This window comes from Balaenoptera musculus, chromosome 19 (genome assembly GCF_009873245.2).
Source record: "Balaenoptera musculus isolate JJ_BM4_2016_0621 chromosome 19, mBalMus1.pri.v3, whole genome shotgun sequence".
NCBI classification, from domain to species: Eukaryota; Metazoa; Chordata; class Mammalia; order Artiodactyla; family Balaenopteridae; genus Balaenoptera; species Balaenoptera musculus.
The window spans coordinates 47,942,022-47,960,877 of record NC_045803.1 but is presented as its reverse complement, the minus strand read 5'-3'; the positions used below and the strand labels follow the sequence as shown (position 1 = coordinate 47,960,877).

General features: G+C 41.4%; 1 protein-coding gene across 3 annotated transcripts in view; it reads left to right on the top strand.

Annotated features, from left to right (window-relative positions):
• WDR59 (WD repeat domain 59) overlaps positions 1-18,856 on the top strand; it is an 84,582-nt gene that overhangs the window by 45,733 nt on the left and 19,993 nt on the right. For 2 of the 3 annotated variants that reach the window (XM_036834187.1, XM_036834186.1), the window contains 5 exons: positions 2,122-2,286; positions 5,445-5,540; positions 5,696-5,852; positions 6,356-6,425; positions 10,140-10,293. In XM_036834187.1, coding sequence (XP_036690082.1) covers positions 2,122-2,286; positions 5,445-5,540; positions 5,696-5,852; positions 6,356-6,425; positions 10,140-10,293 — 642 coding nt within the window. Of the gene's footprint in view, positions 1-2,121; positions 2,287-5,444; positions 5,541-5,695; positions 5,853-6,355; positions 6,426-10,139; positions 10,294-14,057; positions 14,115-18,856 lie in introns of all 3 variants that reach the window. The other variant, XM_036834185.1, reaches the window with a different exon arrangement.

Genomic DNA, 18,856 nt, shown 5'->3' with positions numbered 1-18,856 from the left:
TCCCTCTTGCATCTCCCTCCCACCCTCCCTATCCCACCCCTCTAGGAGGTCACAAAGCACCGAGCTGATCTCCCTGTGCCATGTGGCTGCTTCCCACTAGCTAGCTATTTTACATTTGGTAGTGTATATATTTCATTGCCACTCTCTCACTTAGTCCCAGCTTACCCTTCCCCCTCCCCGTGTCCTCAAGTCCATTCTGTACGTCTGTGTCTTTAATCCTGTCCTGCCCCTAGGTTCTTCAGAACCATTTTTTTTTTTTAGATTCTATATATATGTGTTAGCATACAGTAGCTAACACATGTTAGCATACATTTCTCTTCTGACTTACTTCACTCTGTATGACAGACTCTAGGTCCATCCACCTCACTACAAATAACTCAGTTTCGTTTCTTTTTATGGCTCAGTAATATTCCGTTGTATATATGTTCCACATCTTCTTTATCCATTCATCTGTCGATGGACACTTAGGTTGCTTCCATGTCCTGGCTATTGTAAATAGTGCTGCAATGAACATTGGGGTACATGTCACTTTTTGAATTACGGTTTTCTCAGGGTACATGCCCAGTAGTGAGATTGCTGGGTCATATGGTAGTTCTATTTTTAGTTTTTTAAGGAACCTCCATACTGTTCTCCATAGTGGCTGTATCAATTTACATTCCCACCAACAGTGCAAGAGGGTTCCCTTCTCTCCACACCCTCGCCAGCATTTATTGTTTGTAGATTTTTTGATGATGGCCATTCTGACCGGTGTGAGGTGATGCCTCATTATAGTTTTGATTTGCATTTCTCTAATGATTAGTGATGTTGAGCATCCTTTCACACGTTTGTTGGCAGTCTGTATATCTTCTTTGGAGAAATGTCTATTTAGGTCTTCTGCCCATTTTTGGATTGGGTTGTTCGTTTTTTTGATATTGAGCTGCATGAGTTGCTTGTATATTTCGGAGATTAATCCTTTGTCCGTTGCTTCGTTTGCAAATATTTTCTCCCATTCTGCAGTTTGTCTTTTCATCTTGTTATTGGTTTCCTTTGCTGTGCAAAAGCTTTTAAGTTTCATTAGGTCCCATTTGTTTATTTTTGTTTTTATTTCCATTTCTCTAGGAGGTGGGTCAAAAAGGATCTTGCTGTGATTTATGTCATAGAGTGTTCTGCCTATGTTTTCCTCTAAGAGTTTTATAGTGTCTGGCCTTACATTTAGGTCTTTAATCCATTTTGAGTTTATTTTTGTGTATGGTGTTAGGGAGTGTTCTAATTTCATTCTTTTACATGTAGCTGTTCAGTTTTCCCAGCACCACTTATTGAAGTGGCTGTCTTTTCTCCACTGTATATTCCTGCCTCCTTTATCAAAGATAAGGTAACCATATGTGTGTGGGTTTATCTCTGGGCTTTCTATCCTGTTCCATTGATCTATATTTCTGTTTTTGTGCCAGTACCATACTGTCTTGATTACTGTAGCTTTGTAGTATAGTCTGAAGTCAGGGAGCCTGATTCCTCCAGCTCCGTTTTTCTTTCTGAAGATTGCTTTGGCTATTCGGGGTCTTTTGTGTTTCCATACAAATTGTGAAATTTTTTGTTCTAGTTCTGTGAAAAATGTCAGTGGTAGTTTGATAGGGATTGCATTGAATCTGTAGATTGCTTTGGGCAGTATCGTCATTTTCACAATGTTGATTCTTCCAATCCAAGAACATGGTATATCTCTCCATCTATTTGTATCATCTTTAATTTCTTTCATCAGTGTCTTATAGTTTTCTGCATACAGGTCTTTTTTCTCCTTAGGTAGGTTTATTCCTAGGTCCCAGGAGTACTTTTAACTTGAGTCAGGTTTTTAACATCTTCCTGCTTTATTTTCCCATCTCAAAATAAATATAACAAGTTTCAGCCTATCTCACAGCTTTGTGATGAAGCTTTTTTAAGTAAAAACACTTTGAACTTATTAAATCGGTGCTAAAATTAAAAATCCGTTTTGAAAATGAGTTGTCCACATCTTCCAAATTCATCTTTGGAGACTCTCTCTCACTCCGTTACCAGGAACCTAGAGCATTCAGTTACCTTATTTAAACCTGTTTGCATCTGAAGACCCTTTGCAGTTCCTCTCCAAAGCAGCTATTGATTTGTCCCCTGCAGATGGACGCAGCAGACAGGAGCTGCACAGTGTCTGTGCACTGTAGCAACCACCGCGTCAAGATGCTGGTGAAGTTCCCTGCGCAGTACCCGAACCACGCGGCCCCTTCCTTCCAGTTCATTAACCCCACCACCATCACATCCACTATGAAAGCGAAGCTGCTCAAGGTGGGCATCTGTGTTCACAAGTTCTCCTTGATGTCAGAAGTGGAGAACACTGCTCATGTGCATCAGTGTCTGAGTCGAGCAGTGAAGTTGAGTGAAAAAACCAATCGATAAGATTTGGACCTCATGTGTCCTTCCGCCTGGCAGGGTTAACAACTGTATTCTTTTTGTGTAGAAAACATTGAGTGCTGGTTCTTAATCTCTTTGGGTCATGGACCGCCCCCTTCTAAAGTCTAATGAAAACCACACACCCTTCCACAGAAAAATTTGCACAGATATTGCATATAACTTCAGAAATATTGCATATAAATCATAGGCAATTATGTAATTGCATATAATCTGCTCACAGATCTCATTAAAGCTATGCGTTAATCCCAGGTTAATACAATACAATCTCATTTATTTGGAAACTATAAGGCAAAATGTATTCTGAAGCTAAAAGATACTTTCTAATCAGAAAAAAAGTATGTAAGGTCATTAAAAAAAATCTGCTCCGTAAAAGGAGATGTTGTTACTTAGAGTGAGGCTGGCTGGCTGGACAGGTGAGGTGTGTGATAGAACAGCAGTGCCTGAATGGAGGGGTACAGCCTGGCATCTTGTCTTTAGCTTTACAGGTTCAGAAACTTGATTTGTCAGTTCACGCAGAGCTAATCAGGTGGAATCCTCATAAAAAAGCCCCATGAGCTGAGATACGTCTTTTTCGGTCTGAGCAGCATCACATGTGAAATAGCAGAAATATCCTGACAGCACCAAGTTGACCTGAATGCTGTTCATTTTTTGCCTAGTTTGTGTTATATACACTTGATTGTTCTATCTTCTTGGGGTATGATAGGTAACCAAGAAATTGTTCAAGCTTTGTAAGGGTCTGTGAAATGCTAATTACTCAGATTTTGTGGTACTTGACATTTTGTCCTTGGAGTCTGAACATTTCGTTGCCTTGTTTGGACATACAAAAAAGATAGATTTTTCTATTGGTATAAAAATGATAGGGTAGGGCTTCCCTGGTGGCGCAGCGGTTGAGAATCCGCCTGCCAATGCAGGGGACACGGGTTCGAGCCCTGGTCTGGGAGGATCCCACATGCCGCGGAGCAACTAGGCCCGTGAGCCACAACTACTGAGCCTGCGCGTCTGGAGCCTGTGCTCCGCAACAAGGGAGGCCGCGATAGTGAGAGGCCCGTGCACCGCGATGAAGAGTGGCCCCCACTTGCCGCAACTGGAGAAAGCCCTCGCACAGAAACGAAGACCCAACACAGCCAAAAATAAATAAATAAATTAAAAAAAAAAATCACTTAAAAAAAAAAAATGATAGGGTAAGCAAGTGTTTTTTTTTTTTAATAATTTTTATTTTTATTTTTATTTATTTATGGCTGTGTTGGGTCTTCGTTTCTGTGCGAGGACTTTCTCTAGTTGTGGCAAGCGGGGGCCACTCTTCATCGCGATGCGCGGGCCTCTCACTATCGCGGCCTCTCTTGTTGCGGAGCACAGGCTCCAGACGCGCAGGCTCAGTAATTGCGGCTCACGGGCCCAGTTGCTCCGCGGCATGTGGGATCTTCCCAGACCAGGGCACGAACCCGTGTCCCCTGCATCGGCAGGCAGACTCCCAACCACTGCGCCACCAGGGAAGCCCCTAGCAAGTGTTTTAAAGGTCTAATTCAGTGCTGTCCAATAGAAATGTGATGCAGACTACATGTAATTTTCAATTTTCTAGTAGCCATACTAATAAAAAAAAAAGCAGGTAAATTAATTTCAATAATATTTTAATTTAATCCAGTATATCCAAAGTATTATCATATCAACATGTAAGCAGTATAAAAATTATTGCGATAGCTTACATTCTTTTTTTTTTTTTTTTTTTTCTTTTTGGTACTAAGTCTTCAACTTTTGGTGTGAATTTTATGCTTACAGCACATCTCAATCCAGACTAGCCACACTTCATGTGCTTTATAGCCCGGTAATGACTTCCATGTTAGACAGCCCAGGTCCAATTTATATGCCTAGCTTCAGTATGTGTATGTCAGTTTATATCGATAGCATGTGCTTTAAAATGTTAAGCTCCATATATATATGTATATAAAATATATATATGTTATTAAAGTATAGTTGATTTACAATGTTGTGCCCCAATCTCTGCTATACAGCAAAGTGACTCAGTTATACACATATATACATTCTTTTTTTAATATTCTTTTCCATTATGGTTTATCCCAGGAGATTGGATATAGTTCCCTGTGCTATACAGTAGGACCTTGTTGTTTATCCGTTCTAAATGTAATAGTTTACATCTACCAACCCCAAATTCCCAGGCCATCTGTCTCCCTTCCCCTAACCCTTGGCAACCCCAAGTCTGTTCTCTATGTCTGTGAGTCTGTTTCTGTTTTGTAGATAGGTTCATTTGTACCATATTTTAGATTCCACATATAAGTGATATCATATGGTATTTGTCTTTCTCTTTCTGACTTACTTCAATTAGTATGATAATTTCTAGTTGCATCCATGTTGCTGCAAATGGCATTATTTTGTTCTTTTTTATGGCTGAGTAGTATTCCATTGTATGTATGTACCAAATCTTCTTTATCAGTTTATTTGTCAGTGGACATTTAGGTTGTTTCCTTGTTTTGGGTATTGTGAATAGTGCTGCTATGAACATAGGGGTACATGTATCTTTCTGAATTATAGTTTTGTCCAGGTATATTAGGCTTTATATTTTTAAAGGACCCCCCCAAAAAGGTACATTTTAATTTTCACTAAAGTGAAATCTGTTCCCCCTGGCATGTATGTATCACATGGAACAGTTTTCAGTCCAGACTGGAGGATATTACTCTAAGTGATGCTGAGATTTCTCATGGAGGAGGGTGGGGTCGGGAGAGAGCAAAGGAGTAGAATTCACTATAAAGGAAGAATGGTGGTTCTAATTGTGCTCTCTCAGAGCCAGTGCACGTGCCTGCCGTGGCAAAGGAAAGGGCTCCTGGAAGAGGATTCACAAATGAATCTTCTCCCTGAGCCTCTCGGGGAGGGGGAAGGTGGTGTGTTGTGTTGGCAGCCTCAGACACGGCCACGCTCTGGTACCCCAGCATTGTTGCTGCTTCCGATGCTTCACACGATAAAAAAGAATCAGGAGAAAGAATGTTGCTCTTCTTGACTGCGTTTTGTGCCTTTTCTAGATCCTGAAAGACACTTCCCTGCAAAAAGTGAAACGCAACCAGAGCTGTTTGGAGCCCTGCCTGCGCCAGCTTGTCTCCTGCCTTGAGTCTTTTGTGGTGGGATCCTTGTTACCAACCTATGCTTTGGGGTTTCGTTTCCTTTCCTCCTCCCTAAAATCCTGGGCTCCCTGATCTTGTAATAATGTGTCCTGTTTTGTAATTTGGCTTGAAGACAGACTGTGGGTTTTAGTCTCTTGATTTTAAAATTTCAGAACCAAGAAGACAGCGCTTCCAGCAATCCCTTTGCGCTCCCGAACTCTGTCACGCCGCCCCTACCGACATTTGCCCGGGTGACCACTGCCTATGGGTCCTACCAGGATGCCAATATTCCCTTTCCCAGGACGTCGGGGGCCAGATTCTGCGGGGCAGGTTGGTCTCTTTCGGTTCTCTGATTCTAGATTTCGAGAGAGAGAAGCTAAGAATGTCTGTATAAAAATTTCCATCAGAAAATGTTTCTTTGTTTTTATTTCCTGAGAACTCAAAAGATTTCTGTCATAGTGTTATCTGATGCCGAATTGGCATCTGGGGACATACCCTAAGAATGTTCACCAGATTTACAGACTTAATTTGTTTGATTCTGATGAGTGTGAATTTGAGTCTTGACTCAGCCTATTGAAAATACACATAGGAAATATAAAGTACCTGTGAAGACTTTTTCCAAACCACATACATCCCATCTCTCCTGAATCCTGGAGGTCCTTATCTTTGTTTTTATTAAGTACGGCTGCCGTTGTGAGCCTAGGTAGCTTAGGATACTATGTCTTATCCTTCAGGTATATTGAGGTAGACAAAAGATTGACCAGTGCTTTCTTAGGATTTCCCACGACCAGCTCATTGACCTTGATGTGCACATGTGATGTCTCCTTTGACAGGGTACCTGGTGTATTTCACAAGGCCCATGACGATGCACCGAGCAGTGTCTCCGACTGAGCCTACTCCGAGGTGAGTCTGGGAGATGCAGGTGTAAGCTACATTCATGGGCCAGAAATAGGCAGACATCTGGGAATTTGTCTTTGGACAATTTGTGTTAGTTATAAGATTTACTCCCAAAAGATCATGGTTCATTGAATTTCACCCAAGCTGAGATTTCTACTGTAAAGTTACTACTAGAAGGAGTTGCTTAATAAAAACTGTTGTCAAAACAAGGCAAATTCTTTTTTAATGTGCTTTTCCCCTATTGCTAAAGTATTATCTGAACATTAAATAAAACTAGAAAAATAGCAAGAGATAATCTGTAGTCCCGTAACACTAATAGGCCACTTCTGACATTACCACACACATGTAGTGTATGTGCAGCCATCACTGGAGTAAATTCTAGAACCTTTTCATTATCCCAAAAAGAAACTTTGAATCCCTTAAGGGTCACCCCAGTCCCTAAGTCCCCCATTCCTCCAGCCCTGGGCAAACACTGATCTACTTTCTGTCTATAAATTTGTCTATTCTGGACAGTTCATATAAATGGAATTATATGTGTGTTCTTTTGTAACTGACATCTTTCACTTAGTATATTTTCAAGGATCATACAATTTGTAGCATGTATCAGTACTTCATTTCTTCTTATTGCCAAATAATATTCCATCACATGTATATACCCTGTTTTATTTATTCATACATCAGTCATTGGACATTGGGACTATTTCCACTCTTTGGCCATTATGAATAATGCTGCTATGAATATTCTGTGCAAATTTTGTGTGGATATATATTTTTTCATTTTTCTTGGATATATACCTAGGAACTGAATGACTGGATCATATTGTAACTTTTTTTCTTAATTAATACACTTTATGTTTTAGAGCAATTTTATGTTCATAGCAAAATTGAGTGCAGAGTACATATACCCCTGTCCCCACACCTTTACAACCTTCCCCATATTAGTGGTTTTTTAAACTTAAATATTATGCTGTAGACTTCTGGTTCTACAGTGTGATGACCAGGATAACTTGGAAACCCTCCTGCTACAAACACCTGGTTATATTGTATATGATATAATTAGCATACTTAATGATGAATAGCTAAGCTAACAAGAAAGAAAGGACATTGCACCAAGTTCATGAGCAGGTGCTACGGCTGTCCTGGGAGTTTGCCAGTTTCTGCAGTAACCCAGGCAGATGAGAACTTGGCCCTACAAGAAGTGGGAGTTAAATGCCAGAGAACGCCCTACATTACACCAGATTCCTTATTCGAAAGGTTGGACTAGAAAACAATCACCTACTCTTTTTTTTTTTTTAATTTATTTTATGTTTTTGGCTGAGTTGGGTCTTTGTTGCTGCATGCAGGCTTTCTCTAGTTCCGGCGAGTGGGGGCTACTCTTCGTTGTGGTGTGCAGGCTTTTCATCGCGGTGGCTTCTCTTGTTGCGGAGCACGGGCTCTAGGCGCGTGGGCTTCAGTAGTTGTGGCTCACGGGCTCTAGAGCGCAGGCTCAGTAGTTGGAGCAGACGGGTTTAGTTGCTCCGCGGCATGTGGGATCTTCCCGGAGCAGGGCTCAAACCTGTGTCCCCTGCATTGGCAGGCGGATTCTTAACCACTGCGCCACCAGGGAAGCCCCCAATCACCTACTCTTAAAAGGAAACAACAGATATCTGTATCTGGACTTTGGGTCAGCGGGAAAATGTTCCTGTTAGAACATTTTTCATACTAACAGTATTTTATTGGGGTATAATTTAGGGTACACAAATGTGAAGTCTGTACCTTGATGACCAGCACCCAGATCAGGATACAGAGCCTTGTCCTCACTCCCAAAAGTTCCCTGGTCGCTTTACCCAGAGGAAATGATTCTTCTGCTTCCATCATTGAAGTTTAGTTTGCCTGTGCTTGAACTTCATCTAAATAGAATCATCCAGCATGTACTATTTTATGTCCGGCTTATTTTGCTCAACTTAACGTTTTTGAAATTGATCCACGTTGTTGCGTGTATCAGTAGTTCCATGGTATGAAAATAATATAATTTGCTTATTCATACTCCTGTTGATGGACATTTGGATTATTTCCAGTTTTTATTTTATTATATGTAGACCTACACATACAAGTCTTTTTTTTTTTTTTTAATTTCATACAAGTCTCTTTATGGACATGTGTATTAATTTCTCTACCCAAGGAGTGGAATCCCTGGGTCATAGGATACGTGCGTGTTTAATTTTATTAGAATTGCCAAAAAGTCTGTCCCCAGTGGTTATGCCGTGTTACACTCTTCCAGCAATGTTTCAGAGTTCTGGCTGCTCCACATCCTCTCCAAAACTTGGTGTTTTTAGTCTTTTCAGCTTTAGCCATTGTGGTGGGTGTGTAGTATTATCTCATTGTGCTTTAATTTGTGCTTCCATGGTGATGACTAGTGATGTTGAACAGCTTTTGTGTGCTAATTGACCACTTGGATATCTTCTTTTGTGATTTGCCTGTTCTAGTATTTTGTCCAGTTTTTTTTAGACTGTGTTTCTTATTATCTATTTATGGTAGTTCTTTATCAATTCTTACTGCAAATCCTATGCTGGGTGTATGTATTCATTTGCTCCTAATCTATGGCTTATCTTTCTCCCTCTTTAATGATTTTCAGTTTTCAGCAGTTATTAATTTTGATGCAGTTCAGTTTATCACTTTTTAAGTGTTAGGGTTAGTGCTTCTGTGTCCTGTCTAAAAAAAAATCTCTGCCTATCCCAAGGTCATGAAAATATTCTGTGTTTTCTCTTAAAAATTTATAGATGTAAATTCCTTATCTAGGGTCTGTAATTAATCTCAAAGTAATTTTTGTGTGTGATGTGAGGTAGGGGTCAAAGTTTTTTTTTTCAGTAGAGATATATAGTTGTTATATATATAGCACCATTTATGGAAAAGATTTTGCTCTTGTTGAATTTGCATTGATACCTTTGTTGAAAATCAATTGACCGTATGTTTTCGATCTATTTCTGGACTCTATTTTTTTCTTTTGTTTATTGGTCTCTCCTTATGCCAACACTACACTGTTAATGTAGGTTTATATAGTAAGTCTTCAAATCTGGTAATGTTAAGTCCTCTAACTTTATTATTCTCATTCAGGATTGTGTTGGCTACTCTAGATCTTTTGCATTTCTGTAAAAATAGAAATCAGCTTACTGGTTCCTACAGAAAAAAGCCTGCTCATATTTTGATTGGAATTGTGTTGATTCTATAGATCAACTTGGAGAAAATTGACACCTTAACAATCTGGAATCTTCTAGTCTATTAACACGGTGTATTTCTCTATTGTTTTGAGTCTTTAATTTCTCTCAGCAATATTTTGTATTTTCAGTGCACATTTTTTCTTTAAATGTGTTCCTAGGTATTGAATGTGTTTTGATGCTATCGTAAATGCAGTTTTATTATTTTCCAAATGTTTGTTTTTAATATATAGAAATACAGTAGATTATTGTAGATTGACCTTGTATCTAAATTCACTTATTAGTTTAAGTAGTTTATAGACTCCTTTGAATTTTCTATGTATATAGTCATAGAAACATTCTCCGCTTCTGCAGATAAAGTATTTTTCAGTTCTAAAAGTGCTCTTTGATTCCTTTTTGGAGTTTCCATTTTTTCCCCGTTTTATCCATCTTTTTCTCCTGATTTCATCAAGCGCTAAGAATGGCATCACTTAGAACTATGGAAAGATCCAAGCCAGTATGGTTAATCGTGCCTTTTCAACCACAGATCTCTGTCAGCTTTGTCTGCCTATCACACTGGCTTGATTGCACCCATGAAGATCCGCACAGAGGCCCCCGGGAACCTCCGTTTGTACAGCGGGAGCCCCACGCGCAGTGAGAAGGAGCAGGTCTCCATCAGCTCCTTCTACTACAAGGAGCGGGTAAGCGGCCGATCCACGGCCTTTGATTCTTATCCCTTCCCCAGATTCTTGTCCTTGGCCTCCCTGCCTGCCATGCACAGCAGCTAAATTAGTGATCCCCCTGTTCTCTTTCCCTTTCATAGTTAGTGTGTTAGAGAAAGACCATTGCTTTGTTCCTTTCGGTTGGTTTTTAACTACTGTAAATTGTATAGGAGGGGGAGGGGTGGTTGGTTGTTATAATCCGTACTCTTCCCTCCCCTTTAACCCTGTCCTGTGATCCCCATACATGAAGTCGATTCCCATCCTCTCAGATAGAATCACGCAGCTTCAGGTCTTCCTGGGTATTCTGATGTTTGTCAGCAAATTAAGGGATGCTTCAGAAGGCTTGGGATCCTGATATATTTGGAACTTCATAGTTGTGGGAAGTTTTCAAGTTGACCTCTAAGAGGTTTTATACTTTTACTCAGTCTGCACTGAAGTACCCATTTGAATGGACCGGTTTATAGAAAAATCGCCTGAAACTGTCCTTCTGTTCCTGGGTTCTTAAGGAACTCATCATCCCTACAGTAGCTATTAAGCTGTCAGAAACCTTTGGTGACGACAGTGTAGAGAATATTGGCAGAGCGTGGGAATGATTCTGAGAACTTTCTGTGTTATCAGGTTGAGTCTGGCTTAAACTGTCTTTTAACTGACATGATGTATTAACTGGTTACCACTGAGCTACTCAGAAACTCAGTCCTTAGGAATTCTTTGTTGCTCTCTCCCACTAATTGAGAAATGATGGATTGACTATAATTAAAATTTGTTTTTTTGTTAAAAATTGAATTATTTAAAATAAAACCCCAATTTCCAGCAAGTGTTAGAGGTGTGTTCACTTTGATTGCAATGTAGTGTCTAACCTTCCTGGTTTGCATGATGTTGGCTGTCACTGACTTTGTCAAGTCTTAGGGTTGTATGTGACAAATGAGTGGCAGGAACTGATGCTTGAGACACGACCAGTCTTGGGCAAAACCTTCAGTCAATTAGGGAAAATGATTTTTTTGTTGCCTTTCTGGCCAGCTCCATAGTCCCTTTCTTTGCATCTCTGACGGAGTTCTCCACCCCACCGCCGCCTTCCCCCACCCCGCCCTGTCCTGCACCTGTCACAGAACTTCTTAGAACACTTTTATATTCCCAAGTCCTTTACATTCAAAAAAATTTTTTTTTTATTTTTCTGCAAGCTAGCGGGTAACTGGTGAGAAGCTTTGATAAACTGGTTGGAACTAAGGCATTTTATTATTGATGTAGTAGCTGAACAAACTCAAGGTTGAATAAATGTGGGAATTTTCTTTAGCACCAGGGCCAGGTTGAGGGGACCTTTTAGTCAAAGAGGCAGTTCTGAATTCCCCTTTGCGTCATGCCCCGTGCTTCTCGTGCTTGGGTTCAGATTGGGCAGCATAGCTGGGACTTGCACTTTTGACCCTGTGATAGTGTGTAAAGGTCGTGTTTCATCAAAATAACTCCAGTTCCAAGAAGGAGCCTCTCCTAATGCAGAATCATTTGTAAGGCCTACATGTATATTTTTGATGGTCTGGACTCTCTTTTACGACAAACACACTGTAATCATGAAGAGGGAACAAAGGCACATAGATAATTAGCTCTTATCAGACAGGATCTGCTGGGGCGTGGAGGAAGGATTGTGATGTTTCACTTTGGGGTGATTCCCAGTGTGCTGCTTCTCCCCAGAAAACGGGCCATTATAGTCCCCTAGGATGACATAGTAAGTGGTCTCCGAATTGTATTTCAGACAGTGAGCGAATAAAATGGGGGGAGGTAGTTTTATTATAATTTTCATATGAAACTTTTGTATTGATGTATAGCATATGTACAGAAAAGTTCACAAATCATAGGTATATAATTCAGTCAATTAGCAATCATAGGAAATAGACTGTTCCAAGAAATAGACTATTCCAAGAACCCTAGAAGCCCTGGGGGAGGGAGGTACATTTTAATGTATGACACATAGTAATTATTAGGTTAAATCATATGAAACTGCTGATATTTGAGCATTTTTGACCTTAAGAAAAAGTTTCACGTGGTTCAACCTAGTAAGAAGTTAAAATCAGTTATTAATAACTGGTCAGTCAGTTATTTTGTGATAAATCTAAAATAAACTTGTAAACTCTCCTTGAAGCTTGTTCATGCCCATCCCATTTACATACGGCATGGGAAAGGAATTACAGGAATGAAATATGGCCATCTTATCTTCCTCACAGAGGACGATAACGGTTTTATCCCTCGAGAAGTATTTTCTGATTCTTGGGTGTCTAGTTTCAAATGTCAAATAATATCACTTTTATTACTTTTGTCCTGGAAACGATTCCAGTGTACTAAATTTCTCTGTGCTTAAGTCTTCATTTTCAGCCCAAATTTTATCTCCTGCATACTTTTATTCTTGTTTAGATCTCTACCCCTGAGAGCTTTAAATGAGTAAGAAGAAAGGAAAAGAATATAACTGCATTAAAGTATAACAATGAAAGAATTATAGAGTATTTTGGAGATTGCAGAAATATCTTCCTAGAGCCATTGGGGACTAATACTCATTTCTCTTGTTTTTGTGTTTTTAACCTGCCCTACTTAGGTCATCTTGTTATATCACCAAAGGTTCTCCAGATGGAATTCCAATGTTTGCTCTTAAAATTTTTTTAAATGTGAGAGATGTAAAAATAAACAAATAAAACCATTAAATTTCATAAGAAGTTAGAAAGCACAGAGAGATGCTAACATTCATTTGGTAACTGGACCATCTATTAATAGTTGATGAAATATTGTTTATTCTTAGGGTAAATCAGAAGGCCCAGGACTTAAGATCAACATCAGGCATCGCCCTGTAAACATTCAAAAAATTTTGCAGCCTCCCACATTCACTTCAGTGGACATCACTAAAATAGCTTTAATGTAAATAACTGGGGAGGTCTTGAAGTTAATAGAGTAATTTCTGATTTCCCGAAACAGTGTTGTATGCTCCCAGTTTCACACTGATGCTCCCGCGGTTAGCGGTTAGCGAGAGCCCTGGGGACCATCACGCTTCAGTTCTCTCAGGCTCTCACTTCCTCGTGGCACCGCTCTGAGGATGGTCCTGCAGCCCCAAGGTCAAGACTTCAGTTTCCCTGGCGCCCCCTACAGCCACACACCAAAAACAATTCGGTGTTGAATCTCTTGAGGAACTTCTTCCTTCTTAGGAATGCGAAGCTTCTCGCACATACATATGCTTTTGAAGGGGAAGCAGAGTTCTCCACCTGTTTCCTTTTTTTTGGCCACGCTGGCCTGTGTGGGTCTTAGCGCAGCATGTGGGATCCTAGTTCCCGACCGGGGATGGAACCCGCATCCCCTGCATTGGAAGCGTGGAGTCTTAACCTCTGGACCGCCAGGGAAGTCCCTCCACCTGTTTCTTATGATCTTAATTCTTGTAAGAGAACCACAAATCTCTGTCGTAGTTCCTCTGTCAGAGCTGTGTGGATGTCAGCCTCCTGATACCTTGAAATGTGTTTCGGACTAAAGGACAACGACATTGTCCACGCTGTGTATGGAGTGTGATGGGTTGGGAGGGGGGGTGAGGGAATCTAAATACTGCTGTGCTGAGTTTCAGATTTTTCAGTCATTCCCATCCCAATTTTGCAGTATATTATGGTACCTTTGAATCCATCAGATGTGTGGGAAGCTTTCATTTTATTCTATATTTTTTCCCTTTTAATTTTCTTGGTGTTTTTCTTCCCTCCTCGTGGGTGTAACGTTTTCACGCACAGATGTCTCCTCGCTCTGCCCGGCGACGTTGGTCCATACAAGCAATTAACGACTTCCCGGTACTGTGCGCTGTGCAAATGCTCTCCTTAACTAATCCTGTCTCTGCCCAAAGGCCCAAGAATAAAATGCCACCTGCCTGGCTTTGAGGAACCTGAAATGACAGGCTGGCTGGTTTTCAGGACCAGCATAATCAATTTCTCACTCTTGGGAGTCAGGCGCCAAGGACTGCCTCCTGGTTCTATCAGTTTCAAATGGGTGAATACTGATATTGTTAAGGATTGTGAATGGACTTCTTTGAAAATGAAGCTGAATGCTGGATTTCTTGGAAAGAACCCCAGTGATAAACCTTTAGCTCACCTGATTTCACTTGGAGTATTTGTATAATTTCATAGAGCTTTCAAAAGCCTACCTTTGGCATGGCGGGGCAGCAGAGGAAGATATAAGAGGCTTCTACCATTTTGTCTCCGTTTTTATCGTCTTGCTCGAGTTCAAAGAGGGAAGTGCCCACCTGCTTCATTGGCATGACACCGAAGCTAGATTTTAATCCTTTGGGAATTTCCTGGAACAAATTTTTTTCCTTGCCATCAATATTTTGCATTGACAATAAAACCTCTGCAATGGACATCTTCTCTTCCTTTTCTCTTGCTTAGTCTCTCCTCTTCTGTCTTCCTCTCCCACCCCCTTTGTGTTTCAGTCGTGCCACGGTGACCTCAGGCTGTGCAAGACAGCTTTGAGGCTTTTGTGTAAGTTTCATTTGGTGTAAAAAAAAAAAAAAAAAAAAAAAAAATTTAGGGGCGTAGTCCTATAGCCTTTTCATATAAAAACCGGTTGAAATCAGGAGCCTTGATTAGCAAGTTCCACTGCTGCCCAACAACCTGGAGGTGGAGCTGCCTCCACGGCCATCTTTCCTCAGAAAGCCTGTCCTACCAACCCAACTGCTGCGTTTCCACTGATTTTTCCAGAAGTCCCTGCTCCTGCTGCTATTTAAATAGGAACTCGTTTTGACTCACTGCCCACTCTGCTGATGATTATGCATTGTCGACGGGGTTGCTGCGAAGCAGTTGGTGGCTTATTCTTGGGCTGTTTTTACATTTAACCCATTTATTGGCATCGATGTTGCCTCCGATTGTAGCAGTAACACTGGTGGTTCAGTCGCAAGCTGGCTATTGGTTGTCATTCAGTGCTCTCTGCACCAGTGCCTCCCCCCTCCCCCCGCCCCTCCCTCCCCACCCCCATCCTCCCTGTCCTGTTGCCCGTAATTCCATGAACACCTTCTTGGTCTGTTCAGAGGACCATCCCAGTCTCATCGTGTGATAACTTGTCTGTCTTGCTTTGTCTCTCCTCCCTCGATCCCTGCTCATGGAATCTGTGGGGAAGGGGTGTTTTCTATCGATGGGGCATTGAGATGACCTAAGAGAAGTGCAGAGTCCTTCACCTCCCAGAGGTACCGATTTTACTGCACAGAAACGTATCCACATTTAAGCCCGTCAGAGTGGGACTGGAGCAATGCAGGAGGTTTTAGGGGGCTTTGGGGCCCCTGTGCCCTTTCCTCACCCGGAAAGGTCAGCCACACCTCATCTCGGTGTGTCATTGTTGTCGTCACCTGACAGGTGCTCAGACTAGAGAGGTTATTCTAAAATAATAATCCAGCAAGATACGAAGACAAAGAAGTCTTGGGAAGGTGTGGATGAGGTATGAACCATTTTTGTTGCCAAAACACTAGAGGAAACACTCCATGCTTCTTAGGGAGCAAGTGGGTCCTAGGCCTGATTTGAGATCTACCACATCTTTGTTTAGGCAGCCTTGTTGGATTTGAATCCCCAGAATAATTAGCCACGAGACAGGTTTACTGAGTGACCTCCATAGCCTGAAGGAGAGATAGTTCATATTTAAAAACCATCAACCTCCAAGTTTGAAAAAAAAATATTTTGTGACCCCCCCTTAAAGATTTTTTATAATGTTTTATAGTTATTCCTTGCTGGATTAAATGAACAAAAACAGCTGTCCCTTAATTGCTTTCACACTTTGATTCTTGGTGGCAGCTATCATTAGGGTGATCCTGTGTTAGGGAATCTCCTTCTATTGTAGGCTCAAAGGCAGCTTATCGAGGTCCATAAAGCACCACCTGTACATCAGTACAGATCAAACAGAGAAGCACCTGGAAGCCTGGTGTCTCAAGAAGCTGACAAGGAAATCCCAGGAAATACAGACAGTGATTTCTGTATTTCTGTGAAGGGTAGTTGCAGAAAGCTGCCCAGACCACTATCTTTACATTTTCATCAAGGACTTATTGATGACTCACATGGGCCCGTTTCTGCCAATCTCCATCACCCAAGACTGCAAATGGGAGAAGAGCCCTGAGACGTCTCTTTGGACCCTGAGTTTTCTTTTCTCTGCGTGTGTCGAATCCTAACAAATCCAAAAAGGAAATTAAACGGCGCGAGGTTCAGGCTCATGAGCCCGGCCTGAAACACAGCACCTTGGCCTGAGCCTGGCGTGTTAAGCCCTGTAGCCGCAGGGCTACAGCTGCCTGCCTCTGCCTGTCACCAGCGCGTTGCTGTGGCTCAGCAGTGCTTGGCAGAGAAGTGACTTTAGAAGTGAGTAATTGTAGACAGTGGTGTGTTGGACAGCCCTCACTGGAATCAGATGTGGATCTCCTTATATGCAGAAATGGATCTGTTTTTATATGGATCAAACTGTTTACATATTAACAGGTAGCTTAGTCAGGACTTAATTTTCCCCCCTTTTTAATCTAAAATCATACTCTTAAAAGCAGGTTAACAAGTATGGGCTTAGCAGCCTGAGAACCTGTGTTCAAAGCTCAGCCCTTAGGAGTGTGGCCTTGAGTAAGCTCACCTCCTCACTGGTGAAGTCCAGGGCGTCTCTCATTTCCCAAATACTGGCTCCTCTCTGGCCATTGTAGAGAAGGCTCTGGGGAAATAGGATAATTGCTCGTGATCTTCTTCCACATCCATTACCCAGGTCCCTCTGCTCAAGTATTTTTGACATTCTGAAAATGATCCTTTTTAGAAATATTGCAAGTCTGCTAGGAAAAACGTTCTGACATGAGCTAGTCTATTTGCAAATGAACCACTTAGGGCACATGGGCCTTAATATTATGCTTTCATTGGGTTTGCTTAAAAAGTCAGGCGATTGTGGATGTTTCCAGTGTGGTCTGAAAGCTGTAGACCCCATCCCTCACGAGGCTTCCATTGGTTTCCAGCATTCAGTTAAACGGATCTGTCGTGAATTGCTCAATTGTTGAAGGGCTTCTTATTTTCTCTTTGTAATAAGGAACCAGAGTCAGTGCCTGGAACTGTCTTAGAAGCCTTTCAGCCAACCTGGAAGATCCAATTAGGTGGATCCTATTTGATTCCAGATGGAATCTTTTGAATGTAGATCTTTTCTTTCTGCCTTTAAAAAAAAAAATCCAGTACCCTAAATCTCATTGGAGATGATGAATTACGTGGGGCCTTGTGGGTATGTCATTTCCCGGGATTTTTAAACTCCCGGAAGTCTGGATGAAAGTCACAGTGAAGTGAGTTTATGGACTTACGCCCTCCGTGTTCTAGTTAACCATGTTGTGCTGTCCCATCACTGCAGGGTCGGTGTATGCTGAGTTACTCTCTGTAAAACCGGTCCTAGTGCTCAGGGCATGTGTGACAGCACAGTCTAATGTCGATAAACGCTGCCTGTCTCCAGCCCACCCTGACAGGCCGTTTTTCTCCTTAGCACACTTGCCCCTTACTTGCACCCACATCACAGTTCTTTAGAAAATAACCAAGGCCGGCAGAGAATTGAAGGGCTACTAGCCCCCAAGAATAGATGCAGCTTCCTCTTGTGTTGCAGAATAATGACTTGTGTATGGATACATAGTAACTGAACTGCTTCTAAGACCAAATAGGTTAAGGTTCCAAATGGATAGCATATGTATTTACAAACAATGATGAACAATTCAAATACTTTAGCTAAACATCTACATTTACCTGCCATGCACTGAGTCCGGGTGTCCTGGGTTTAGCAGGTTCCATGCTGCTTACTAATCCGATAGGAAGTTACGTGCGTTGGACAACTTTGGGGGTTAGATGGGACGTGACCGGTCAGAAATGCCTGGATATAGACCATGACTGATTTATGGAAGAGTGATTGTATCAAAATCACGGGTGGAAAATGAATTTATCTATGAACCATCTAAATAATAATATACTCTGCATGCCCGAGAGTTTATGGACATTTATAAAAATTACAGATTTTTAAATTGCACTTTTTCAGTTGACACTTTGCAGTCTCACCTTTTCATTGTCCCCTGATTAACCTTGTGAGATTGGAACCACAGAGCTTATCATGAGCCCAGAGTTACCAGTGAGCAAAGAGAGAGTGACACAAGCCTGAATTCACCGCAAAAAAGGAACGTGCCTGGGGTCTCATTGAGCCAGGGCATGTGTTAATAAGACCAGTAAGCCTTGGTTTTCTGACTCCACATTACAGGGCCCTTTCACTGGCTCCTTTTGCCTCCTTTGTTAATAAATATGTCACTTCCCTCCTGAGTTGAATCATTTTGGTGACCCCCTTTCTAACTTCTGGCAATAAAATAAAATAGAATATTGCTCCCTTGGCTGGTCGTCATTTTGAAGATACCAGATGGGGCTACACTCTCATAATTCTCATTTTCCAGGACATCTCTCATTTCCCACATACAGGCTCCTCTGTAGCCATTTGTAGGGAAGGCTCTGGGGAAATAGGATAATTGCTTATGATCTTCCACATCCATTACCCAGGTCCCTCTGCTCAGGTATTTTTG